The sequence below is a fragment of the Alosa alosa genome, chromosome 8 (assembly GCF_017589495.1).
Source record: "Alosa alosa isolate M-15738 ecotype Scorff River chromosome 8, AALO_Geno_1.1, whole genome shotgun sequence".
Taxonomy (NCBI): Eukaryota; Metazoa; Chordata; class Actinopteri; order Clupeiformes; family Clupeidae; genus Alosa; species Alosa alosa.
The window spans coordinates 7,647,139-7,672,957 of NC_063196.1; the positions used below are offsets into that span (position 1 = coordinate 7,647,139).

At 43.4% G+C, this 25,819-nt stretch overlaps 1 protein-coding gene across 1 annotated transcript in view; it reads left to right on the forward strand.

The window, feature by feature from the left end:
• LOC125299176 (MAM domain-containing glycosylphosphatidylinositol anchor protein 2-like) overlaps nucleotides 1-25,819 on the forward strand; it is a 214,908-nt gene that overhangs the window by 177,897 nt on the left and 11,192 nt on the right. The window contains 5 exon segments of the mRNA XM_048250330.1: nucleotides 561-709; nucleotides 11,058-11,161; nucleotides 11,163-11,221; nucleotides 19,431-19,451; nucleotides 21,520-21,675. Coding sequence (XP_048106287.1) covers nucleotides 561-709; nucleotides 11,058-11,161; nucleotides 11,163-11,221; nucleotides 19,431-19,451; nucleotides 21,520-21,675 — 489 coding nt within the window.

Below are 25,819 nucleotides of genomic sequence, written 5' to 3' on the forward strand. Positions count from 1 at the left end.
TGCACACATACACAAAAGGTGTAATATTTACTAAACTTAATTTAATGTACGTCATCTCTGGTCATGTCCTTAGGGAGAAGTCAAAAGTCTGGCACACACACACATACACACACACACACACAGAATTATATGCTGTATCAAGACAGATGAAGAATTAACAAGGGATGATAGTAGTTCAAAAATGAAATCTTCAAAATTAGTGTTTAAATGGAGAATTTGAAAAAGTAAATGTCAGTCTTGGCATGCCATTACAATTTGAAACGGTATCAGCAAAAGAGGTATAGTGTGAAAGGGTTCAGAGGATTATACATAACATACTGAAAAAGCATGCAAGCAAACAAATAAACAAACTAACTAACAAGACAAAAACACACGACGGCAGCTCCTTATCTACAAACACTACTGCAGAGAACTAAGCATAGAGCGATTGCACTTGCTGAGTCACACGGCTGTCACTTCTTATAGAGTATGCAAATGAGTCACATCCTTTTTATTTATCATCCCTTCTTCTCTTCTCCTCCCTCTCGTTCTCTTCTCCTCTCTTATTTTCTTCTCTTCAGGCCGGGCCTACGCTCCGGAGTTCTACTACGACACGTACAACCCCCTGTGGCAGAACCGGCCACGGGTCTACGGCTTCAAGCTGCAGTGGACCCAGATGAATCCAGACGCTGTAGACCGCATTGTGGCCTACCGGCTCGGCATCCGCCAGGTGAGTTAGAGCCTGCCGACGGGAGTTCAAGCCACTAAGAATGACTCAAATCCTCTACTTCATTGCTTCTCAAAGTGGGGCCTACATTTGACAAAGAAACAACAATCCTTAAAAAAAATCCTACATACTGTCAAAGTTTGCTAACATGACTATTGTGGTATTAGCACTCTGTTTTTAGAATACATATAACATAAGCATCTAACCGAAAAAAGGCTATACAGCTACATGATTAATTTAAGTTTTATGTGTTGCGATTATGAGGGGTCCTTGGAGAATTTTCCACTCCATGAGGGGTCCCCGGCCCACAAAAGTTTGAGAACCCCTGCTCTACTTAATGTGTTTTTGTAAAACAGAATGCCAGAAGTCAGGACACTCAAAACATGTAGTAGCTGATTTGCTGTACCTTACAGTATGCACTTAAAGTGTTTCTTGGTAAATGTCATGAGGTGCTGTGCATTTGAAATGGCACTATCGAATACTGTTTCCTTTCTATATTTGCTGGAGTTGTTAAATTCAAGAAGACTTGTCATATGAAGTTGAAGTAAAGGTAGAACCTATTTTTAATGGTGCCTGAGCTTCCTGGAGTTGCTGTCTTCAGTTCTCACAGAGGATTACACAGATGTTGCAGTGATCTGTTCTAGCTGGTCCTGTATGCTGTTGGTATCGTTCGTTTCAGCTGTCAGTGGCCTTGTGCTGAAACATGGAACTGGGTTTGGGCTGAAAGATGGTCAAGGACACCCATTCCAGTGTGTTACCTATCCTGCTTATATTCACACACACACACACACACACACACACACACACATGCACACACACACACCACCTCACTTAAACACAGTCTGCAGATGATAAACTCATGACATTGAATGGTAGCTCTAGCTGTCTATCGTGGTTTGATCTGCCACCTCCCTGTCTCTCACGTCAGATCACTGTCGGTGTCTGTGTGTGTGTGGTGTCTGTGTGTGTGTATTTGTGTGTGCTTGTGCTTGTAGAGAGAGTTGTGCACCTATCCAGCAGTACAGCAGACAGGCTTACTCAAACTGCTTTTAAACCACAATGTAGGAGAGTTAAATACTGACCTGGAGCTCCTGAACTTTCAACATGCTGGAGCATGAAAAACCTTTCAAAAATAGCTTTTAATAGTTGGTAGTTGGAAATAATTCACCACAGAGCTCTTTCAGATTACAAAGTGGATTCACCCATTTGTGGAATGCCAAAGTCCTCCTGCTCTGTGTTCTAGCCTCTAGCTTTTAACAGTATTTTACTATAACAGTATTTTAGCAGTATTTTAACAGTATTTTAGCGGCATTTTAACAGAATTTTAGCACTATCATGAGCTCTAAACCTTAAAAACATCATCTGCCACTCCAAAACCGAAAGGTTAAGACAGGTCAGCAACAATGTCGGTAGCCACTGGAGAAAGTAATGTTTCTGTGATGTGAAAGGTACAAGCACAGAGAGTAGAGTTGGACTGTTCTTCCTCGGGTCTCAACTCCAGTGGACATTGACAGACTTTCAGTCTCTCTGCCTCATTTGTGTTGTGCACTTCCTTGGTTGTTTCTAAGGCCAAGGACAAAGTCCAAGGCCTGCAGATATCTCCATTATTCTCAGAACATGATGTCCACATACTGTCTAGGTCACAGCGTTAATGGTATTCTCACTGCATCTGTTCTCGTGAACAAAGCAATGGGTTCACAATAGTGCTCCTATGGCCGAAGGGCAGATCTGAAAGACCCCAAAGGGTTTGCTGCTGCAAGACACACAACTCTCGATTAAAAAATATTCTTCCTTCAACACTGAAGCCGAGGTCGTACAATGACCACAGTCATGGTTATATACAGCTTGTTATACAAAGGACCATTTTCAAATACGTTTTTATCCCTCACAGGCAGTGGCACCGCTCCCACCACAAAGCAATTCTTCTTAGGGCACCGAAATGGCCAACAGCGGCACTGCTCACAGGGCACAATACAAACACGTCCCTGTCGGAGATCCATCTGTATCTCCATGTGAGGTGCAGTTACCGGTTGATTTCATCATAGTTATTATTTAGAACTTGAGTTGTCTTTTGACGGCTCATGTTTTAGCGCCTTTGTGTTCTGACGGCTCGTGTTTAGCACCTCTGTGTTCTGACGGCTCGTGTTTAGAAGTTCTGCGTTCTGATTGGTCGTGTTCAGCAGTTCTGTCCTCTGATGGCGTGCGTCCAGTAGTTCTGTTTTGTCATTGGTCATGTTCAGCAGCTGTGTCTTTTAATGGTGTGTGTTTAGCAGTTCTGTTTTCTGATTGGTCATGGTCAGCAGCTGTGTCTTTTGATGATGTGTGTTTAGCAGTTCTGTTTTCTGATTGGTCATGGTCAGCAGCAGTGCCTTTTGATGATGTGTGTTTAGCAGTTCTGTTTTGTGATTGGTCGTGTTCAGCAGCTGTGTCTTCTGATGGCGTGTGTTTAACAGTTCTGCTTTGTAATTGGTCGTGTTTAGCAGTTCTGTTTTGTGATTGGTCGTGTAGGTGTTTCAGTGAGATGCTCAGCTCTCTTCCTGCTCTTACTCTCATGCTCCAGCACACCTTAGAAAGCTTAGCACTGCCACAGCAAGGCCCAGCAGCCAGCAGAATATCTACACAGATGGAGTGGTAGAGAGAGAGAAAGAGAGAGAGAGAGAGAGAAAACCACAGGCCCTGATTGACGATCCTTTCTGTAGGTTCAGTTGGGGATTGAAAAGAAGAGAGACAAAAAAGAGGGACAGTGTGTGAGAGAGAGATTGATAGAGAGAGAGAGAAAGAGGGAAGTAGGAAGAGAGATATGTAAGGGATAATGGACGACACGGTGGTCTGTTTACAGAAGTTAATGCACGGTCGAGGTTGTAAAACGGCCCCGACGTGAAGCGGAGGGCCGTTTAAACCTCATAGTGCATTCATTTCTGTGAACAGACCACCGTGGAGTCCATTATCCCGCTTATTCCACTGTTGCCTCTTGCGTTGTGTTCATTTCCTGTTACAATTTAAACGTTTTAATCGCTAAAACTGTCTTGTTTGTAGAACTAATTGCTTCCGACACATATCAACTAATTTCTCAACTTGCAGGACAAACTGCCCTTACTAGTTCTAAATGGATGGTTGCTACGGCCAAAGGCCAGTCGTTAGTTCTATCTCTCCCGTTGTCAAGCAGGCGTATCCCAAGATTCTGATGAACTTTAGCTTTGAAACATCGCTATTTGACTTAGCCTGCTGTCATCCATCTAGCTAAAAGCCATCTCCGTCATATGCTACAATGTTGCCATGTTCTGAACGTCTGCATTCTCGCATTTTACAGCTCAGATGCAACATGACAGTTCATTTAAACTTCACAACGAGTTCGGCGAATTAATATACAAGTGTGATACGGCCAACAAAATGGATCTACTTCATAGGTGTGCAAATAACATACGGTTAATGGTCGTTCTAAATGACGTAGGACGATGGGAAATTCAACCAAGCAGTGGAATAAAGAGACTTACAGGTCCTGATAGCCCACATCTAATCCCAGTAGCTTCAGCCATTGAGGACCGAAGACAAGAGAGAGCAACATAATAGACAGGGAGGAGAGGAAAGAGGGAGAGGAAAGAGATGGAGGAAAGTAGGAGAGAGTTGGAGGAAGAGTGCCCCTTTCTGCTCTCCGCTGTACACACAGGTATGAAAAGATGCAGAGATTAGTCCTGAAAGAGAGAGAGAGGTAACAGAGCCATATAGAAGTCCTCAGTGGTTGGCATTCATCCGTGTAATGTGGTCTTCATTCAGTGCCACGGCTCATCTGCTGAATATGTGAGTCCTGACCCGGCTCACCTCTGTCCACCTCTCTGACCAAGAAACCCCCTGTGCACAGTCTGGGCTAGAGAGAGAGAGAGAGAGAAGGAGAGTGTGAGTCCTGACCCTTCTCTCTGAATAAAAAACCCCCTGTGCACAGTCTGGACAGTAGACAGGAGGGTGGGAGGGGAGAGAGAAGGAAGGGAGGGAGGGAGTGTGGGAGGAGAGAAAGATAGACAGGGGATAAAATGAAGGAGGAGAGAGACAGACCGAGGGAGAAGGGAGGCTTAAAGGAAAGATGTTTGGGGAGCAGTGATGTGGGGCTGGAGAGTGGTGTAGTGATGCTGAGGTGTAGTGATGTTGAGGAGTTGTGATGGTGAGGTGTTGTAATGTGATGGTGAGGTGTAGCGATGGTGAGGTATTGTGATGGTGAGGTGTTGTGATGAGATGGTGAGGTGTAGAGATGGTGAGATGTTGTGATGGTGAGGTGTTGTGATGGTGAGGTGTAGCAATGGTGAGGTGTTGTGATGTGATGGTGAGGTGTAGTGATGGTGAGGTGAGGTGATGGTGAGGTGTTGTGATGGTGAGGTGATGGTGAGGTGTAGTGATGGTTAGGTGTTGTGATGGTGAGGTGATGGTGAGGTGTAGTGATGGTGAGGTGATGGTGAGGTGAGGTGAGGTGTAGTGATGGTGAGGTGTAGTGATGGTGAGGTGAGGTGATGGTGAGGTGTTGTGATGGTGAGGTGATGGTGAGGTGTAGTGATGGTGAGGTGTTGTGATGGTGAGGTGATGGTGAGGTGTAGTGATGGTGAGGTGATGGTGAGGTGTTGTGATGGTGAGGTGTAGAGATGGTGAGATGTTGTGATGGTGAGGTGTTGTGATGGTGAGGTGTAGCAATGGTGAGGTGTTGTGATGTGATGGTGAGGTGTAGTGATGGTGAGGTGTAGTGATGGTGAGATGAGGTGATGGTGAGGTGATGGTGAGGTGTAGTGATGGTGAGGTGTACTGATGGTGAGGTGTAGTGATGGTGAGGTGTTGTGATGGTAAGGTGAGGAGAAGTGCTGTGGTGTGATGGCAGTGTGGTAGTTGGTGTGGTTCTTGTTTTATTTTGTGGACAAATTAAAGTGAAAATATAAATAAAAAACCCCCTGTGCACAGTCTGGACAGTAGACAGGAGGGTGGGAGGGGAGAGAGAAGGAAGGGAGGGAGGGAGTGTGGGAGGAGAGAAAGATAGACAGGGGATAAAATGAAGGAGGAGAGAGACAGACCGAGGGAGAAGGGAGGCTTAAAGGAAAGATGTTTGGGGAGCAGTGATGTGGGGCTGGAGAGTGGTGTAGTGATGCTGAGGTGTAGTGATGTTGAGGAGTTGTGATGGTGAGGTGTTGTAATGTGATGGTGAGGTGTAGCGATGGTGAGGTATTGTGATGGTGAGGTGTTGTGATGAGATGGTGAGGTGTAGAGATGGTGAGATGTTGTGATGGTGAGGTGTTGTGATGGTGAGGTGTAGCAATGGTGAGGTGTTGTGATGTGATGGTGAGGTGTAGTGATGGTGAGGTGAGGTGATGGTGAGGTGTTGTGATGGTGAGGTGATGGTGAGGTGTAGTGATGGTTAGGTGTTGTGATGGTGAGGTGATGGTGAGGTGTAGTGATGGTGAGGTGTAGTGATGGTGAGGTGATGGTGAGGTGAGGTGAGGTGTAGTGATGGTGAGGTGTAGTGATGGTGAGGTGAGGTGATGGTGTAGTGATGGTGAGGTGATGGTGAGGTGTTGTGATGGTGAGGTGTAGAGATGGTGAGATGTTGTGAGGTGTAGTGATGGTGAGGTGTACTGATGGTGAGGTGTAGTGATGGTGAGGTGTTGTGATGGTAAGGTGAGGAGAAGTGCTGTGGTGTGATGGCAGTGTGGTAGTTGGTGTGGTTCTTGTTTTATTTTGTGGACAAATTAAAGTGAAATGTGTTTACAGAGGGAGTTTTGAATATCTTATTTTATCACTCCATAAATCTAAAAAACTTAAACATTTAGCTTCTTTTCCCGAAATTTCACATACGCACACACACACAAACTGATGAATTGACATGCAAAAACAATTTTGCTTCAATGTGCTGTGGTATAGTGTTGTGCCGCACGGCGGTGTGGTGTGGTGTGGTGGGAAGGGGAGAGGCAAGGAGAGTAGGGCTTCTCGGCACGTACTGTAGAGCAGAGTGTGCTCTGCTTCACCACATTGTGCCGCGCTGCACCACTCAGCATCGGGTCGGGCCTGGTGAGAGCTATTTATATCGGGCTGCGCCTGCTTCAACACCGACCCCCACCCACCCACCCACACTCCCAACCCTATCAAATCATTATGATCTTCAGCGTCTCAGTGCAGCCTTTGAATTAGCGGTTAGCACTAAGGCCTAGTGGGCCCACGCCTCAATAATGGATGATCCAGTGTTCTGGGGGCGCCGATCGGTGTGGTGCGTTGCCGTGGTGTGCTGCGCTATGACGAGATCATTGGAGAGGCAGGCGCCTTTGAATGGAGAATGAAGGCTTAGTTGAAAGGCTCATTTGAAGCCCCCACAAAGCTCCAATCATCTCCACCATCAGACGCTACAAACCAGGCAGCAAGCAGCTAGCTCTACACACACAAACACACATGTACACACACATACACACACACACACACACACACATACACACACACACACACACACACACACACACACACACACACAAACACATGCTCCCTACCTCTTCCCCTCTTCCTCTTCCACCACTGTCTTGCTATCTCTCTCTCTCTCTCGCTCTCTCTCATTTCTCTCTTCTCTCTCCGTCTCCCCCAGCTCTGTCCAATATATGTTTCTCCCACTCACTCAATAGATCTGTCAGTCAGGAGCAGATTTCTCGCCAAGGTTACACTGAGAGTGATCAATACTCACCACATGTGTGTGTGTGTGTGTGTGTGTGTGTAAGAGAGAGTGAGAAAGACTATAATTCCCATGCTGTTTTTGTGTTGTTTTAAAATGTGCATAAACTGACTCTTGCAGTCAGATCAAATTGTGCAGCACTGCACTCAGGATGGCAGAACAATACAAAGAAACAGTGTGGAGAGATCTGAACTGAACTGTAATTATGGAGAAATACGGTAAAAAGGCATCAACGATAAATGTACAGCAGATGAAATGGTAGCCGAGAGAGGGGGGGGGGGAGAGCACTCTATGCATCAGAGCTAGAGATGTGTGTTGAGACCTAAAGTGAGGTAATTAACTCATTACAAGCTTAGTGGTTAATTTAAACTTCAGACAGTTAACTGTGACCTGAAAATTAACACTCCATACCCTGGAAATATATATCAAAGGTATTAGATCAGGGGAGAGAGACAAATTACTTGAAGTTGCTATGCTAGCTAATTCACCTCAGCAAAGACTAAATCAGCATCTTTGATCATGGCATTGCCGTTTTTGGCATCGGAGCTATAGGAGCCCAATCACCTGACCTGCAAGTGATATTGACCAATGACCACAGTAGCCAAATTCATTCCATGTACACTGATTGTCTACACAGGTGCTTGATTGACAAGATCAGGTGGTCATCAGATCAGCCAATCCACATGGACTACATAATGTGACACCTACTATGCTCGTATGGGCAAATGTCGAGAACATGTGAAAAGGGAGATTCCACTCTTTGGGTGAAAAAGGTTCACATAGAGGTTGCGCCATATAAATAGCCATCTCAAGCCAATTAGTGGCAATGGGAGTGTATTATAAAACCCTCCATCAGCAAGTCTACATCAGTGAAGGTTAAGAGTCCTGTGCAAGATATTATTTGTTCCTACAGTATGTAGCATCTTAACTTCATGGCTGTATTTGTTAACTTACAATAGCATAGCAATGAAACTGACATTAGCAGAAAACCACAGTACATCGAAAAAAAGGTAGACATACATAATGCAACATATGTGTAGGTCTACATAATATAGTGAATGGAAAACATAAATAAAACATGAGATTCAGCTCTATACACACATAATAAAAGAAGTAAAGAGGAAAGAAATATCTTTCCTGGGGTCTCCAAAATGTATATTTGATGGCGTTTTCAATATTTATCATCTTCATTATTTCAGTGAAAACAACTGACATCAATTTTCCTTTTCCGTCGAGGCTATCTGAAGGCTCGCTGCAGCTTTACACACTATCCCTTCAATAAAAGTGCCCTGCAATGATGGAGACTACAAACATGGGACACTCTATAACAGAGGGGAAGGGGGAGTGTGGAGGATTCTGCTTGGGAAAGGCACAGCACTATAGATGCTAACTGGCTGGAAAATGATTGACACTTCTATGTGTAGCCACAGAGAAATATTCTGTGCATATCTGCAGGTATGTGCTGTTGCTGTTACGCCAGAAAGACTGAGTTGTACACACATACACACACACAGGCACACACACACACACACACACACACACACACACACACACACACACACACCAACATGTGTGTCATACCATCAGGGTTTGAGAGTGCAAAGACAAAAGAGAGCAGTGAGCCCAAGAAAAAAAGAGACCAATCAAGAAAGAGCCACTTCAGAAACAATTTGAAGGCCATTTCATATTTTTTATCCAACGTACTTGTAAACACCAAAAACACTGTGTGTAGCACAAGATAGCTAGATCATTAAATGCAACATTTTGACAAATTCTGTTAAGGATTGTGGGTGTCTAGCTAGTTTTTAATTAGCCATGGAAATACATTTAAAGATGACCTACAACTATCTACAAAAGCACACATTAAAAATGCTACTTTTCAAGTGGAACTTTTCATGTTCAATAAGTTCAAACTATTGAAACTTTAAAAGGCACCTTGAGACATAATGTACATGTGAAAACAGTGAGACAATTGTACTCTATCTAATTGATTTGCACCAGACCAGTGTGCTTGAGTCAAAGCTTCAGTGGAACCTTTTCTTCTTATAAGTGGGGCACGTTGCCATGGAGACTTAAAGCCCCCAATAAAGCCTCACTTGGTGAGAACCTCTTCAAACACCTGTGTGTGTCAAGACATCTGCTTGTGTGAGCAGTCAACTCAAGCCACAGATGTGCACACAAAGGTATTTCTGAAGCACATTTTTGAAAAACGCTATGGTGAGGATTGCGCTGTGACTTAAAGGGATATTCCACCATTTGAGGAATTACACTCATTTTCCACCTCCCCTCTAGTTAAACAATTGCTTTTTACTTCTCTCCAGTTCATCCAGCCGAGCCTGGCGATACCACTTTTAGCTCCAGCCTAGCATAGATCATTTAATCGGATTAGACCATAAGCATCTCGCCTGCTAACATATAAGATTTCCGGTAATTTTCACATTTAAAACTTGACTCTTCTCAAGTTAAAAACAGAAAATGGAACGTGGTGATTTTCTAGGCTGATTTGACATGGAAATATACTCTCATTCTGGCGTAATTATCTGCTGTAGCTCAAACTTGTTGGTGGAAGGCCTACGGGGACTATTTTCAGGTGCTCCCTGATATCATTGTGCTGCTGCGCCTATGGTACGTTCGCAACGTTCCTTGGTTATTACGACGGAATGAGAGTAGTTCCATGTCAAATCAGCCTAGAAAAATGGCCACGTTCCATTTTTACACTTTCTAGTTACACTTACCTAACTTGAGAAGAGTCAAGTTTTAAATGGGAAAATTACCAAAAATCTTAATTTTTTGTCATTTTTAAGCGAGATGCTAGCAGGCGAGATGCTAATGGTCTAATCCGCTTCAATGATCTATACTAGGCTGGAGGTAAAAGTGGTATCGCCAGACTCAGAGAACAGCTGGATGAACTGGAGAAAGGTAAAAAAACATTAACTCAAGGGGAGGTGGAAAATGAGTGTAATTCCACAAACGGTGGAATATCCCTTTAACCAAGAGATTGTCAGTTGATTTTTGTGATTATCAAAAAATGCTATATTAATTCAGTGTGAATATACCATGATATGAATGTTAAAATGCTCAACTTGCTAAATGCTGCTGCTACACCCACAGTCAAATTTACAGACCCTCTCCACACATCCTATCCACACACACACACACACACACACACACACACACACAGTTGGGCAGCCCAACAATGTCACCTCTGCCAGCTGACGCTTCACACACACTCACAGCAGGAGAAACTGTAAGAAAGGTGTGCAGGACAACTCCAGAGGCTTGCAAACACACAAACACACACTGTGTGTGTGTGTGTGTGTGTGTGTGTGTGTGTGTGTGATCACTAACATGGCAACCCCTCCAGCTGCAAATGGAGCAGCAGTGCTGATGGGTGCACACACACACCACACAAACACACACACACACACACACACACACACACACAAACATAGAAAAAGATTTCTAGCCAGTGCTGTAGGGCTCCAACAATGCCACATCTGCCAGCTGATGCTTCACAAACACTCACAACAGGAGAAACAGGTGTGCAGGACAACTACAGAGGCTTAGTCACACACACACACATGTGTGTGTGTGTGTGTGTGTGTGTGTGTGTGTGTGTGTGTGTGTGTGTGTGCTATCTCACTCTCTTCTCTCCTCCACCTGTAGACGGGGCAGCAGCGCTGGTGGGAGCAGGAGATCCCAGTGGAGGCCCCCATCAGGAAGGGCGAGCTCATCACCTACAACCTGGCCAGACTCATCCGTCCGAGGAGGCCTAGGTCGCCTCACTCCCATCCACAGCTTCGGAGGGGAGACTCCACCCCGTCTTTGTCGTTACCTATAGTGGTGAGCACTAGACCACTCTTCACTTCTTTACAATTAGTCAATATATTAGTCTCTTATTACGTGAGGAGTTAGTCCACTCTCCACTTCTATACAATGCATTATTCTTTACCTATGTCTTGCATTACTTTCTTTGCCTTGCCTTGTTATGCCTTACTTTGCCTTGCCTTACTTTGCCTTGCCTTGCACCTCTTTTCTTTTGTTGCTTTGTTTTCTTTGTTTTGTTTGGCTTGCTTTACATTAGATTTGCGTGTCTCTTAATTTGGTACTCTCTGGTACTAATTTGGTACTCTTTGAGTTGTTCTTTGTTAAGTTGTTTTGTTTTATTTTGTTATGTAGGTTTATTTTGTCTCATCTCTGCTATGATAGTCCTGAAGCTGAATGTAATGTTGATTGGCACCATGACAGAACTGTCAGGAGCAAGAAGCTGGTTGTGTGATCTGATGGGCTTGCAGTAATGTAGGGTGACACCCAGGAGAGGGGAGGCGTCTCCACTGATGTTGGTGCACCCAGCGTCACGCTCTTGTCTCAGTGAATTGCCGATTAACACAATCTCCAAGAAAAATCAAGTTTGTTGAACTTGTGCCATTTCTAAACTCTGACTAATAATTATTTTTGTTCTACTGAAATTTGTGTCTGAATAAACCATGAGCTGAGTTTTAGGCTAGAGGCTAATGGACGCTCTACAGCAACAACAACAATAAGAGCAACATACATTAATGTCTGTGACACTTTTTCTTTTGCACACACAAGTAATAAATAAACTCCCTTTAATTTACTAACACACTTTAATTTGCACAAACTCACACACACACACACACACACACACACACACAAACACTGGGTGACTGCTCTCTTCCTTCACTACAGCACACACACTCACTCACACACACACAGACACACTCACTCACACACACACACACACACACACACACACACACACACACACACACACACATCTTCCTGTTTCCTGGACAAATCAGAGGGGTGCTTCAGCAGCTCTCTGACAGAGCAGGCTAATGTGTTAAACACATCTCACATCTCACATCGCTTCGTCAACACTCATGCTATGACAGGCAGGGTTAAAAATACAATCTGAAGTCCAATACTTTCCAGCGGTATCCAGTAGTGTTAGTGAGTGCGATTACACACACACACACACACAAACATAGAAAAAGATTTCTAGCCAGTGCTGTAGGGCTCCAACAATGCCACATCTGCCAGCTGATGCTTCTGAAACACTCACAACAGGAGAAACAGGTGTGCAGGACAACTACAGAGGCTTAGTCACACACACACACAGTGTGTGTGTGTGTGTGTGCGTGCATGCGTGTGTGTGTGTGTGTGTGTCCTCTCTTCTCTCCTCCCACCTGTAGGCGGGGCAGCAGGCTGGTGGGGAGCAGGAGATCCCAGTGGAGGCCCCCATCCCAGGAAGAGGCCGAGGCTCATCACCTACAACCTGGCCAGGGCTCATCCGTCCGGAGGAGGCCTGTGAGTCGCCTCTCCTCCCATCCGCCCCCCCGGAGGGGGAGACTCCACCCGTGCAGCATCGTTACCTATAGTGGTGAGCACTAGACCACTCTTCACTTCTTTACAATTAGTCAATATATTAGTCTCTTATTCATTGAGGAGTTAGTCCTCTCCACTTCTATACAATGCATTATTCTTTACCTATGTCTTGCATTACTTTCTTTGCCTTGCCTTGTTATGCCTTACTTTGCCTTGCCTTACTTTGCCTTGCCTTGCACCTCTTTTCTTTTGTTGCTTTGTTTTCTTTGTTTTTGTTTGGCTTGCTTTACATTAGATTTCGTGTCTCTTAATTTGGTACTCTCTGGTACTAATTTGGTACTCTTTGAGTTGTTCTTTGTTAAGTTGTTTTGTTTTATTTTTGTTATGTAGGTTTTATTTTGTCTCATCTCTGCTATGATAGTCCTGAAGCTGAATGTAATGTTGATTGGCACCATGACAAACTGTCAGGGCAAGAAGCTGGTTGTGTGTGATCTGATGGGCTTGCAGTAATGTAGGGTGACACCCAGGAGGGGGCGTCTCCACTGATGTTGGTGCGCACCCGTCAACTCTTGTCTCAGTGGTGCCGATTAACACAATCTCCAGAAAAATCAAGTTTGTTGAACTTGTGCCATTTCTAAACTCTGACTAATAATTATTTTTGTTCTACTGAAATTTGTGTCTGAATAAACCATGAGCTGAGTTTTAGGCTAGAGGCTAATGGGCGGCTCTACAGCAACAACAACAATAAAAGCAACATACATTAATGTCTGTGACACTTTTTCTTTTGCACACACAAGTAATAAATAAACTCCCTTTAATTTACTAACACACTTTAATTTGCACAAACTCACACACACACACACACACACACACACACAAACACTGGGTGACTGCTCTCTTCCTTCACTACAGCACACACACTCACTCACGCACACACAGACACACTCACTCACGCGCACACACACACACACACACACACACACACACACACACACACACATCTTCCTGTTTCCTGGACAAATCAGAGGGGTGCTTCAGCAGCTCTCTGACAGAGCAGGCTAATGTGTTAAACACATCTCACATCTCACATCGCTACGTCAACACTCATGCTATGACAGGCAGGGTTAAAAATACAATCTGAAGTCCAATACTTTCAGCAGTATCCAGTAGTGTTAGTGAGTGCACGTGCACACACACACACACACACAAACATACACACACACACAGATACACACACGCATACACGCACACACACACACACACACACACACACATAAACATACACACACACACACACACACACACAGATACAAACACGCACACACGCACACACACACACACACGCTAACACTAAGCGCTTTCAGACATACGTGTAAGACCGGAGGTTCTGCCGATGTTAAACGGTGGGGCCGTATATCTGAACGACATAACCGGTCATATGGAAGTCTGAATTTAGCGGTTGTTCTACTACTCCCCTAGTATTTCCTCCGGACATTATGTAAATGTTCTGTGTCTGAACGAGGCGTAGAACATGCGATTAAAATTCACACCTAGTGAGAGGCCGTGTTGGTGACGTTTCTTTCGTGCGTCCATGTGGTTAGATCTGACTTAAATGCCAGTGTTATGATGGAGTGGCATAGTGCTGTCAGAAAATCTCCGACCTGGAAGATGCAGACATCCACGGACTACTGTCCATGAGGGCATACAACATTTTGATAGAACACATGAAGGGAATGGCACGTTGTAACCTACAACTGCATGGCAAGGCCAAACAAATTCAAAAGACTGAATCACCATAAGCAGAAGGCGCTGAAAAGGCAGTAGCCTACAGCGACGTCGTTGACGACAATAATAGGAGTATTTAACAAATTGTTAGCCAACACGGTTTTCTGTTCATTGATAGCCTTCCCATATGACTTGCTGAGCTCGCTGATATTTGTTGAGCATATATGCCTAGAGAAAATGAAAACGAAGAAAACCCAACTTTGTTCCAAGCTCCTTACGTAAATGCAATAGACACATGGGGAGAGGATGCTTTTGAAAAAAAATAAACCATGAAAAAACGAACTTCACTGGTATGTCAGTATTTTGTTTGTTGCTTAAAAACGTTGTATGATGGCCTTGAAGTCTTGAGTTAGCCTACTGAATTGGCTGGTAGCCTACCATAAAGTTTGTGCATGCTCTCTTTCTCCAACGCAAACCAGATTCTAGTAGGCTACATAACGTTGAAAACAGATAAATGTGTTTATTCGAAGCACACATACAAATACTGTAGGTCAATTTCAAGTGCTCACTTACGTGACTAGCCTGCTTCAAGTATTAGCCTATGCACAATAGATTTCTCTTCTTTAGCCTACATAATGCATAGGCTACACTTTGTAAACAAAAGCAGCTGTGACAGGCAGCGGCCACATATATTCGTCATATCTGCATCTTGTGAACTCTACAAGCCCCCACCCCTCACTCGACAACCACGATTCTGTAATGTGCGTGTATGTCGTTCACACATCACGTCCATTATAAGGTCAGTATAGGTTAGCATCATATCTGAATCATCCGAAGGGTAGGACCTCCGTTTGACAAATATACTCCGGAGGTTATATCTGAAAGCGCTTACTTACAGTATAAAGACAGTATTATCAATATTCAAAATTGACAGAAAGATAGCACACTATGTGTGGGTTCTTAAGAAAAACAGGTTTGCACTGATGTACTGTAATCCTGCTTGGCTGCCTTAGAGTAGGACAGATGGGCCACTGGCCGGTCAAGTCATTAACTATACATGACTGCTAGACTGAAAGAACAAATTGGTTGGACATTGATAAAACTGTAACACTGTGATTTGCCAAGGTATTTTCTCGCAAACACACACACACACACACGACAACAAGGTCATTCTCTGTCTGACTCTCTGGGCCTGATGTACAAAAAATTACTGCCAAATTACCGCATGCTTCTGATGCTATTTGCACCTTAAAACATGTCATCTTACAGTATGTACAAAGCAAACCGCACATGGATGATGGCGTCTTCCACTTTTTTGCATGGCTCTGGAGTGCAGAATGGCGAACTGCACTTTTTCTACTCATGCATACAGTATGCATTTATGGGACGGTCGAGGGCAAGGAAGGTAGGAAAAGGGAGAATTGTGCAACAACTACAGAGGAGTGCAAGTGCCTTTCTAATTTTGCACTTGCACTTTCACTTTCACGTCATCAACTTCCCAGTCTCCTAATCTAGGGTATTAAGTCTGTCATAACCTACAGTACGTGCAGTACATAGTTTAGAGTATTTGAAGTGGAGTAGAACTACTGCTCTATATGTCGCTGCTTGTTGACATCTTATTATCAAACTACATTTTTGAGCTTTTTTGAGTTTAGCTATGGGCACTGCGAACTGCGTTAGAGGGTGAAGACGTGCAATGGCGACGCTGTTAACGTAACAGAGTGAAAGCTTAGAAAATTCCACACAATATGGCGAGGCACAACATTCACTTTCTGCGGACAGAAAAACTCGCTATTTGTGCTGTCTTTGTACATTGAGGCCTCTGTGTTGTAAAAGCATTTGCAGTTTGTCAAGCTCTGCTTGCACTGCCTGCCTAACCCCCTCCTGGGCAAGTCATATTGAGCACCTGGGCTTTTCCGTAGCTAAGACCCAAAGGCATCCTGGGAGACTTGAGTGAGCCCATTGGGCCCATTCATGTATGCCTTGTTTACTGTAAGGAAAAACACAAGTAAAGTACAGCTAAGGTTTTATCTTTATATTTGTACAAACAATATCAGACTCTGCTTTTCTTCTAACTCAGGCTCGATTAACATTATTCTCCTCCCTTCGCAACGAGCCATGTGTGGTCTATGAAATGACCCTACCACTTTGCTTTTGACTGTTTTTTTCCCTCGTCCGCACCTGCATGATGCCTTGGATAAACCCATCTGGCAAATGACTTTTGTCAGGTGCATTCACACATTCTGTTTTGTTCTTCATGGGCACCTTGATGTTGGTTAGTTGAACAGTCCTCCCTGGTTTAGAGGAGTCATATAGAATTGTGTAGGATTGGCAGCCACACAGTTTTCTTCCAGTGACTTTCATTGTATTTTACACAGCATGGTACAAAGTGCTATGTCTAGATAGCCGGCCCTGGTTTTAGGAGCCAGTGGATATCTGGACAACAAAGACCGTAGGTGTTCTTGACAGTATGTGAAAATGGTTGGTCCTTCACATTCTGTTGCTATTTCTCTAGTTCATTTTTGAATGTTAACTAAAAAACAAACTTCACACAGCATCCTCCACCCTATTCTCTTTCTTCCCTGCAATCTTTCAAATGTTCTTCTACGCCTCCTTCAGGCAAATACCACTACACACCAGCACACCAACCCTTTATATTTGGCGGGCATTGTGAAGCAGAAAGAGACAAAAAAAACACCCATTCCATTTTCAACCATACAGTTTTTGTGTAATTTAATACATTTTCGGTTTCCACACACGAGACAGGCTAAGTCTCTGGCGTTGAAGGTGGATTTGTCCTTGAGATGGACTTCTGACACCTTCAGGTCTTCAGAGGAATGGTGATTCATCCCCCTGCACCGAACTCTTAACTGTTCATTGTCTCCTTTGAAGATCTCCGTTGCTCTCATCTCAAAGTGCCACTGATGAGGATCTTTGAGATGTGTCCGAGACGTTGAACACAGTCAAGTGGGTTTTTTGGTTGAAAAGGGTTGAAAAGGATTTCCGTTTTTCTCTCTCCTTGGCCTTCTGTGACACACCGCTGATGGATTCTAGAGCTTTGAGGTTGAAAATATACTCCATTGAGGAACACATTATGACCCCTGTGTTTCCAAAGAATGAAGAAGGTGGTACCATTAATCCAGTTTCAATTTATTCTCAATGCCTGAACTCATTTTTGATGAAACATTTTACAGAATTTTATGAATATAATAATTGTTACTGCCTAATTATGTAACTGTACTCTATTTTTAATAATGTTTTGACAAACACATCTGCTAATTGAAGTGAACTGTAACATTTTACAACGGTAGGGAGTAGGCACACATACACAGAATTCCCTCTGCATATCTGTGTGTGTGTGTGTGTGTGTGTGTGTGTGTGTGTGTGTGTGTGTGTGTGCTATGTGCATATGTATATTTGTATGTAGTAGTGTGTGTGTGTGTGTGTGTGTCTACTATGTGCGTGTGTATGTATATTTGTATGTAGTAATGGATGTGTGTGTGTTTGTGTGTGTATGCCCTTGCTCAGTGTGGTTACACTACTCTTAATGCCAGTGGGATCAGGTGCCTGAGGCCCGAATCCCCTGGCTGATATTCTATCTACACGTGTTTGCTTTGTGGGAATGATTTGTTATTAGTTGATTTAATCGAGTGGATTAAAATCAATTCAGCTGGGAGCGATGGACTCGATCCGGCGCGGAGCATTTCATAAATCAGTGCGGCGGTAACAGAGTTTCTCGGGGCTGGCCATGCAGAGCATCCATTCCACCCGGACGCGGATCGATCATTAAAAGGGCCCATGCATCTTCCTGGCAGCACAGATTGGGTTTGCCTCCGCAGAGGCTTGGACCGCAGGCTAAGTGCCCATTCAAACAAACTGCGCTTGATAGCCTCAACCTGCTTTGAGCTGCCAGAGATTACCCCTTTCAGACATTGGCAGCCATTAGTGCCTCACTGAACAAGTCCAAATGCAATGACGACTGGTATGTTCAGGACAAACATACCAAAACATACATACATACTGTACATACCCAACAAACATCAACGTTTGGGTGGATTATCCTGAACATGCCCAAAGTCAAAAAATGACTTAATGCATGATTCAAATTGGGACCAGCTTATTTAGTCCATGCCCAAGTCCCTTCCACCGAGTCATATAAAAAATCCTGCTGGCAGACAGACACACGGACATCCCCCAGCAAAAGCATTAGTAGGTGAAGGACTGACCCTTTAAGACAGCAGATTGTGGACACCTGCTGTGAGCACATTGATTTAAAGAGAGGTGTCAACTTATTAATAAGGGTGCAGATGCATCATGAACAGACGAGCTTGAAGTGTGTGTGTGTGTGTGTGTGTATGTGTTAATGTGTGTGTGTGTTTTAAAGTTGTGTGTCATTGTAAATTCTTGTCAGCTCTGATGTTGGATTGGTTTCAGAAGCTCAAGCAGCTCTGTGACTGTTAGTGGAGATGTAATGCTCATTACCCAATCAGCAGGGAAACTGAGGAAGCCAAGCAGCCTGGCATGAAACATTCAAACCATGCTTCTCCTCTTCGTCTTCCTCCTTCTCCTCCTCCTCCTCCTCCTCGCCCTCCTCAACCTTTCTTCTTCATTTTCTCCTTCTTCTTCTGAGTGATTCACTGCCATGCAACGTTGTTTTCTGTATGCTTTGCTTCAAACAGCTCCCACAATATTATTCCTTAAAGCTGCCATGCTTTGCTTAACAACTCAGCTGATAAAGGGTTAAATGTAAACATGACATTTGCTAAATGTAGTTGAAGGGTATAGGAAGTGCTTGTATCTGAAAGTGTGTGAGGTCTGTGTGATGTATCTGTACTTAAAACGGAGATAGCAGATATAGACTAGCCTTTAAAATGGATCACACAGAGCTTTTAGTTGTGTTCAAGTAAAGTAGGTTCAGATGCCCTGTCTCTGCTTAACTTACATCTTGTTTCTCTTTTCTTTTAGCCCCTATCAATCCACATTTACGTAAGTATCTATCTTTTGTCCTGCTACTTTGTGCGTGTGTGTGTGTGTGTGTGTGTGTGTGTGTGTGTGTGTGTGTGTGTGTGTGTGTGTGTGTGTGTGTGTGTGAGTGTCTCTGTGTCTGCGTTTGTGTGCATGTGCCTGTGCGTGCATACATGAGTGAGGGCACACCTCTATGAGCGCAAGTTTGTGTCAGTGTGTGTCTTTACGTGGAAGTGAATGTGTCTGCATGCATTTATCTGTTTACATGTGTGTAAGTGTGTGTGTGTGTGTGTGTGCGCGCGCGTATGTGTGTACAATAGTGTGTGCGTGTGTTTGTATAAATACAGAGCTGAATCACACACACACACACACACACACACACACACCTCTCATCTGTCCTCGACTGCTAATCACTATGCAATCCTCAGCTCTCTGTCTCTCTCTGTAGCGTGGCTTCTCTCGTTTTCTTTATCAGTCTCGGCGAGGTTCTGTACACAGCTCGGGCACTCGCTCTCTCCCCAAAGCTGCAGACTTAGCCTCTCCTCCGGGAGCCGGGGCCCTCATTTAAATCAAGGCTGCTGAGAGGAGGGGTGGGGAGGGCTGGGTCACTCCTGCTCGTGGCCCTTGCTGGACCGTCTTAAACTGCCTCGGGTGTGTCTCCACTCCTGCTGCCCCTGCGTTAAAGCCCCACCAGTGCCCTATCCTCTCAAGGTTGCCCCCGCGAAGAGCTTGCAGCTACATTTTAATCAAACCCATGAATATTTATCATAGGGCGCACATCTGCTGCCGGAATTCCAATGTCTCCTCAAACCAAAGTCTTTGAGGACATCTGACAAGGTTTTGCTTCCCTGCGTGATTTGGTTAATTGGCATGTTTTTTGTTGAGGGTTTTTTTTTGGCTCTGGTAAGCAAACAGTCACTGTTGAGGAGGCTCAGGAGGGAAAGAGCGTGCAGGTTTTATGGCCAACACATCAAAAAGACAAGGGCGCATTAAGCAGCCGTGTCAAGCATGTTTTTGTGTGCGTGTGTGTGTTTTTTTTTTTTACATAATCTCCTCATTAAAAATCGGGTGCCTGTAGAAAAGTGTTAGGTCTGCTAGAGCATCTAATTATCAGTTTTCCACAGCTGGAGAGACAGCTCCTACCAGCTCTCTGTAGCCTGCGTGGCCTAACAGGTACTCAGGATCTGTGTCAGGAAGTGCTGCTCAGACGATGAGCAAGCCTATTGGGATCAGGGTCTGTAGGTTTATTCAAGGTTCCTTTCAGAAAAAAAGCATTCATAAGATAAAGAGGGCCTAACTTTTTTCCATTGTCATAATTAAACGACTTTTCCGTTTTCTCACTTCTCACATCTCACATCTGACAGAAATCTACACCGATGATCTGCAAACTAGATACTACAACGAAATCTACACCAGCGAAAAGCAAATGGCATTCTCATTGTCAGACCTCTCTTTAGCTGTATGGATGTTTACATCCCCCACCCCCCCCCCCCTACACACACATCCACCCCTCCTTTTTACATTTGGTTGAGGCCCAGGAAACGGTTGAACCTCACCAGAAAGTCTCCTAATGCTGTGTCTCGACAGGCTTACCCAGACCGTGCTAACCAGCCTGTGGAGAGAGAGAGAGAGGATTTAGGCTTTCAGAACCTTTGACGTGAAGCATGTTGCAGTGGGACTTAAGCATTTAATCCTATTGAATGTTTTTTTTTTTTTCAATCTAAAGTAAAATAATGAGAAAGTCAATCTGTTGTTATTTTAAGTAATCTTTTATATTCTCTTGTTTAGCATACCATTGGGCTTTTCATACGTCTGCAGCTATTGAACTGGTGCCTGTCTGCTTAGAACTTTGTTTTAATGTTTGTTTTATTTCTTTTATTATTTTGATTCTGTTTTTGGACACATCTGGCTTCAGAAGCAAATTCAGAATCTCTGTGGTACCTTTGATAAGGAAAGGTTGAATAAAACAAACAAAAAAAAACCTCATACTGCCATGTCATTTCTATCAATACTAAAATGGGTCAAGCCTTCCTCTCTCTCTCTCTCTCTCTCTCTCTCTCTCTCTGAACTCTCCCACCTCTGACCCCAGGCGAGTTCCACTGCAGCTTCGAGGAGGAGCCCATCTGTTTGTTCATCCAGGACAAGAACGATGATTTTGACTGGACACGACATAGCGCTGCCACTCGCGACACCAAGTACACGCCCAACACAGGCCCCAGCGGGGACAGAGCCGGCTCCAAGCAGGGTAAGACCTTGACCTTTGACACTTGAACTTTACGCATAAAGTGCCCTCTGAATGTTGTTATGTGCTTTTAAAACGCTACTATCTGACATGGTAATATAACATCACAATGAGTTCGCCACCTTAGGGAACTGTTGCTGTGCCTCAGAAAAAGTCTGTAATGACACTAGCACCTCTCGCCAAAGTAATACAACGTTATCTAACGTTATCTTAACGTCATGTCTAGCATGTCTAATATGCTTGAAATGTGCAAGTTCAAAAATCATAATCATAATCAAAAATAATAATGGTAAGAAATTCCTCAGGTATTACACCTCTGCTACACCTTCTCTGTTGTAAGCTAGTACTAAACCGTCTCAGGACAAAGCACTGTACATTATCTTGGTCAGTGTATGTGGATAAAAGCATTTGAGCACTTGGCAGGCTGTTGTAGACTAAAACTACTAATTTGTCCAAACAGGGTTTTTTTACGCATATTCTAGCAAAAACTGTCTACTTTATTAATGATGTAGACTAAAATAGATAAGTTAATTCATATCTGAGAGCTGCAATGAATGAATGAATTTGATTGACCACAGGTACACTTATTCCGAGGATCTCTAGGAATAAACAGTACGACGACCGGCAGACAGTGTATTCCGGCACACGGTAGCCTAATTGTCTATGTCGGTCTTGAAAATAGCCTTTCCTACCAGTGACTGTTCAAACTCAAGTCGACAGGCTGGGGCTTCACTGAACTTTCCTGCCAGTGTGGTTTATGACATCACCTGCTACAGCTCAACAGAGCGAGGAGCAGACATAGAGATGCTGCTAAACATGCTGTCTAGTGAAGCCTACATCACTGCTGCAGTGGGGCTAACTGGCATATCTGACAACAAACTACAGAAAAGGCATCCAAAACCCATGAGAACACTAGCAATCACACAGCTGTCACTTATTACAGTGCATGAAAATGCACTGTACTGTTATTCCAAGGCTTTTTCTTCTTCTTCTTCTTCTTATTCTTCTTCTTCTAACGCAGTTAATGCAACTTAAACCGTTTAACGTAGAAACTTCATTCAAACTATGTTGCGTAGGTCTTACTTAGGACATGTGGGCTTTGTATTTTTCATTTTTGTAACTTTTATACTTTTTAAACTATTAATTAAAAACTAGTCAAAATTTCCCCATAGACTTAACATGGGCTGATGACATCACAATAGAGCCATTAAGCAATTAGAATCCTATGGCAGGTGTTCGGGCCACCTGGACCAACTGCCAGTCTCAGGCTTTAAGCATACAAACTGGCCCTATTAAGACTACACATCCTGTTCAACTGCTTCCTCTGCCAAAAACTGTTTCAAAATAAAAGTCCTCACTACAATATTTCACTGTTAAACAATTTAACCCTTTAAACTACTGAACTTTTTAACTGTTCAGCCATTGTAACTGTTACTTGTCATCAACTATGACTCCTACCCACTGTAGCTAGTTAGCTAAGTTAGCTAAGTCACATGGTTAGCATAGTTAGCATGCTAGCATGTTAGCATGCTAATTAACATTTTTAGCAAAACTGCTTAAAATGATTAGCTAAGTTAGCTAAGTCACATGGTTAGCATAGTTAGCATGCTAGCATGTTAGCATGCTAGTTAGCATTTTTAACAAAAACTGCTAAAATGATTAGCTAAGCTTAGCTAAGTAACATGGTTAGCATAGTTAGCATGCTAGTTAGAATTTTTAGGAAAACTGCTAAAAGTGATTAGCTAAGTTAGCTAAGTCACATGGTTAACATAGTTAGCATGCTAGCATGCTAGTTAGCATTTTTAGCAAAACTGCTTAAAATGATTAGCTAAGTCACATGGTTAGCATAGTTAGCATGCTAACATGTTAGCATGCTAGTTAGCATTTTTAGCAAAACTGCTTAAAATGATTAGCTAAGTCAGCTAAGTAACATGGTTAGCATAGTTAGCATAATTAGCATGTTAACATGCTAGTTAGCATAACTGCTAAAAATAATTAGCTAAGTTAGCTAAGTCACATGGTTAGCATACTTAGCATTTTAACATTGTTAGCATGCTAGTTAGCATAGTAACTTGGTTAACATTATTATCTTTGTTAATATAGTTAGCATAACTGCTAGCAAACATTAGAGCCATTCCAAGTGTCAGTTATCGTCAACTATCTACCTAAATAATTTAACCATTTAAACTATCCACTTATTTAACCGTTCAATCATTCCAACTATATTAAACCTTATCTACCTAGCAACCAATATAGTTTGTTTTTACTCTGTATGATATTTGACATCATATTTTTTGCATTTTCATGCACTGTATTTCCTTCAGGAAATGCTTTTCTAGTTAAAAGCTTGCTAGCATGCTCACGTAATTAGCATCAAATTGAAATGGCAGATGTGCACATCTGCCCTTCACGTCACTTCATACCATTAAAAAATGTATAGCCTGTGTAGCCTGCTGGCTGCCCCTAAAATCCATCCCTCGAATTGTTACACACTGTGTCTTTAAGCCCACACACACTAAATACTCCACAATACATTCCATACAATATATCAATGCAATGTGCAATGTGCTCATGTACTTATCTAACGAGTGTATAGGCCTTGTGAAGTAAGGATCCTTTTTTCCTGTTCTGAAAGGCCCAATCTGAGTGGGAATATGTGTCTGTTCTAAAATACCCAATGTGAATAGGAATATGTTTCTGTTCGAAAAGGCTCATTGTGAATGGGAATAGCTCAGCTTGTGCTGATGAGTGTATTATCCCATTGAGGAGGCAGATGCTGGGGATTAAAGCTTTAACTGGGTAAGCTGGAGTCACAGGACAGGGAGATGAGGCGCAGAGAGAGTCGTGTGTGTGTGTGTGTGTGTCATCACAATTGTGTCATCTCCACAGAGGGAATCGCACATGTGTGTTGTCTCTTTTAACAGCTTCAGAGAGAGAGAGAGAGAGAGAGTGACCATGACAGATTTTCCCTCGCCAAGGTTTTGGCTAGATCTGGGGTCATTATTTAGCCGCATTACCCTCGTGCTTGTTGTTGCTTGGGCGTCTAGTTTATTTTGATTCTATGGGTCGTTAGCCTAGCGTAGAACTAAGTTCACCAGGGCCCTGGTCATATCACACAGCCCTAATGTCATTGTCATTATAGTATGACGCTAGCATTATCATTATACTTGTAATTGGCAGTGTGAACGGGTCTCATTGTGAACGGCTCTCATCTAGAGCTTGCACACTACCTGCGTGACACGCACGTCTCAGGCGCGGCTCGAGCTTAGAAATGGGATCGACGCCTATTTTTCAAACGACACGCAAACGTGCTGGAAGCATTTCCATTCAAAAGAGAAAGTGAAGAGATGTTTTAATAGGCAGAGGGACCGCATCAGAGGTGTCTCTGATATGAATGCTCACATAAAACACGACACAGAAGCCACAGAACAGACATGCAATGCACACGCTACATCGGCGGTCTCAATGTGTGTACATGCATATACAGCCCTATATGCACATAATGTATATATTCTACTGTACATAGTATCCCATGTGTACATGTACTTGCTGTATCCCAAGTTCCTAAATGCACATGCACATACTATACAGCCATACATATACATGTACTGTATATTACAATCCAACATGCAAAAATGCTGCTGTCCCTCAGCAGGCATGGAAGTTCTTTATTAAATAAATTTGGTAAACAAAACAGAGAGCACCTTCTATTCATTCTCAGTCCCTCAATCTGATTTACGCTTCAAAGTTCACATTTGAGTTATGGCTCTGACTTGACTCAAGACCGAGTGAACACATGAATCATTTTTAGAAGCAGGCAAAAGGATGTCAAATTAGAAATTGTTTCTCCCACACTCTCTTGTGACTTAGTACCTAGACTGATGTGTCATTTTAATGGTGCTACACTCACACGGAAGTGGATTTGGCCTCTTGCTGGTGTTCATAATGGACAGATGTGAGAAAAGACCTGCATCGAGTGTAGGTACAGCGTAGTCAGTCCATCCAGAATTGAGTAAACAAAAAGAAAAAAGAACTGGTAGATGCATGGACACTGTGAATAAAGGTGACAAGGTAACACATTTATAATTCAAAAGAACTGGTCTCCAGTGACCAGCTAGACCGGCAGCTGACCCACAGCCAAAACGAA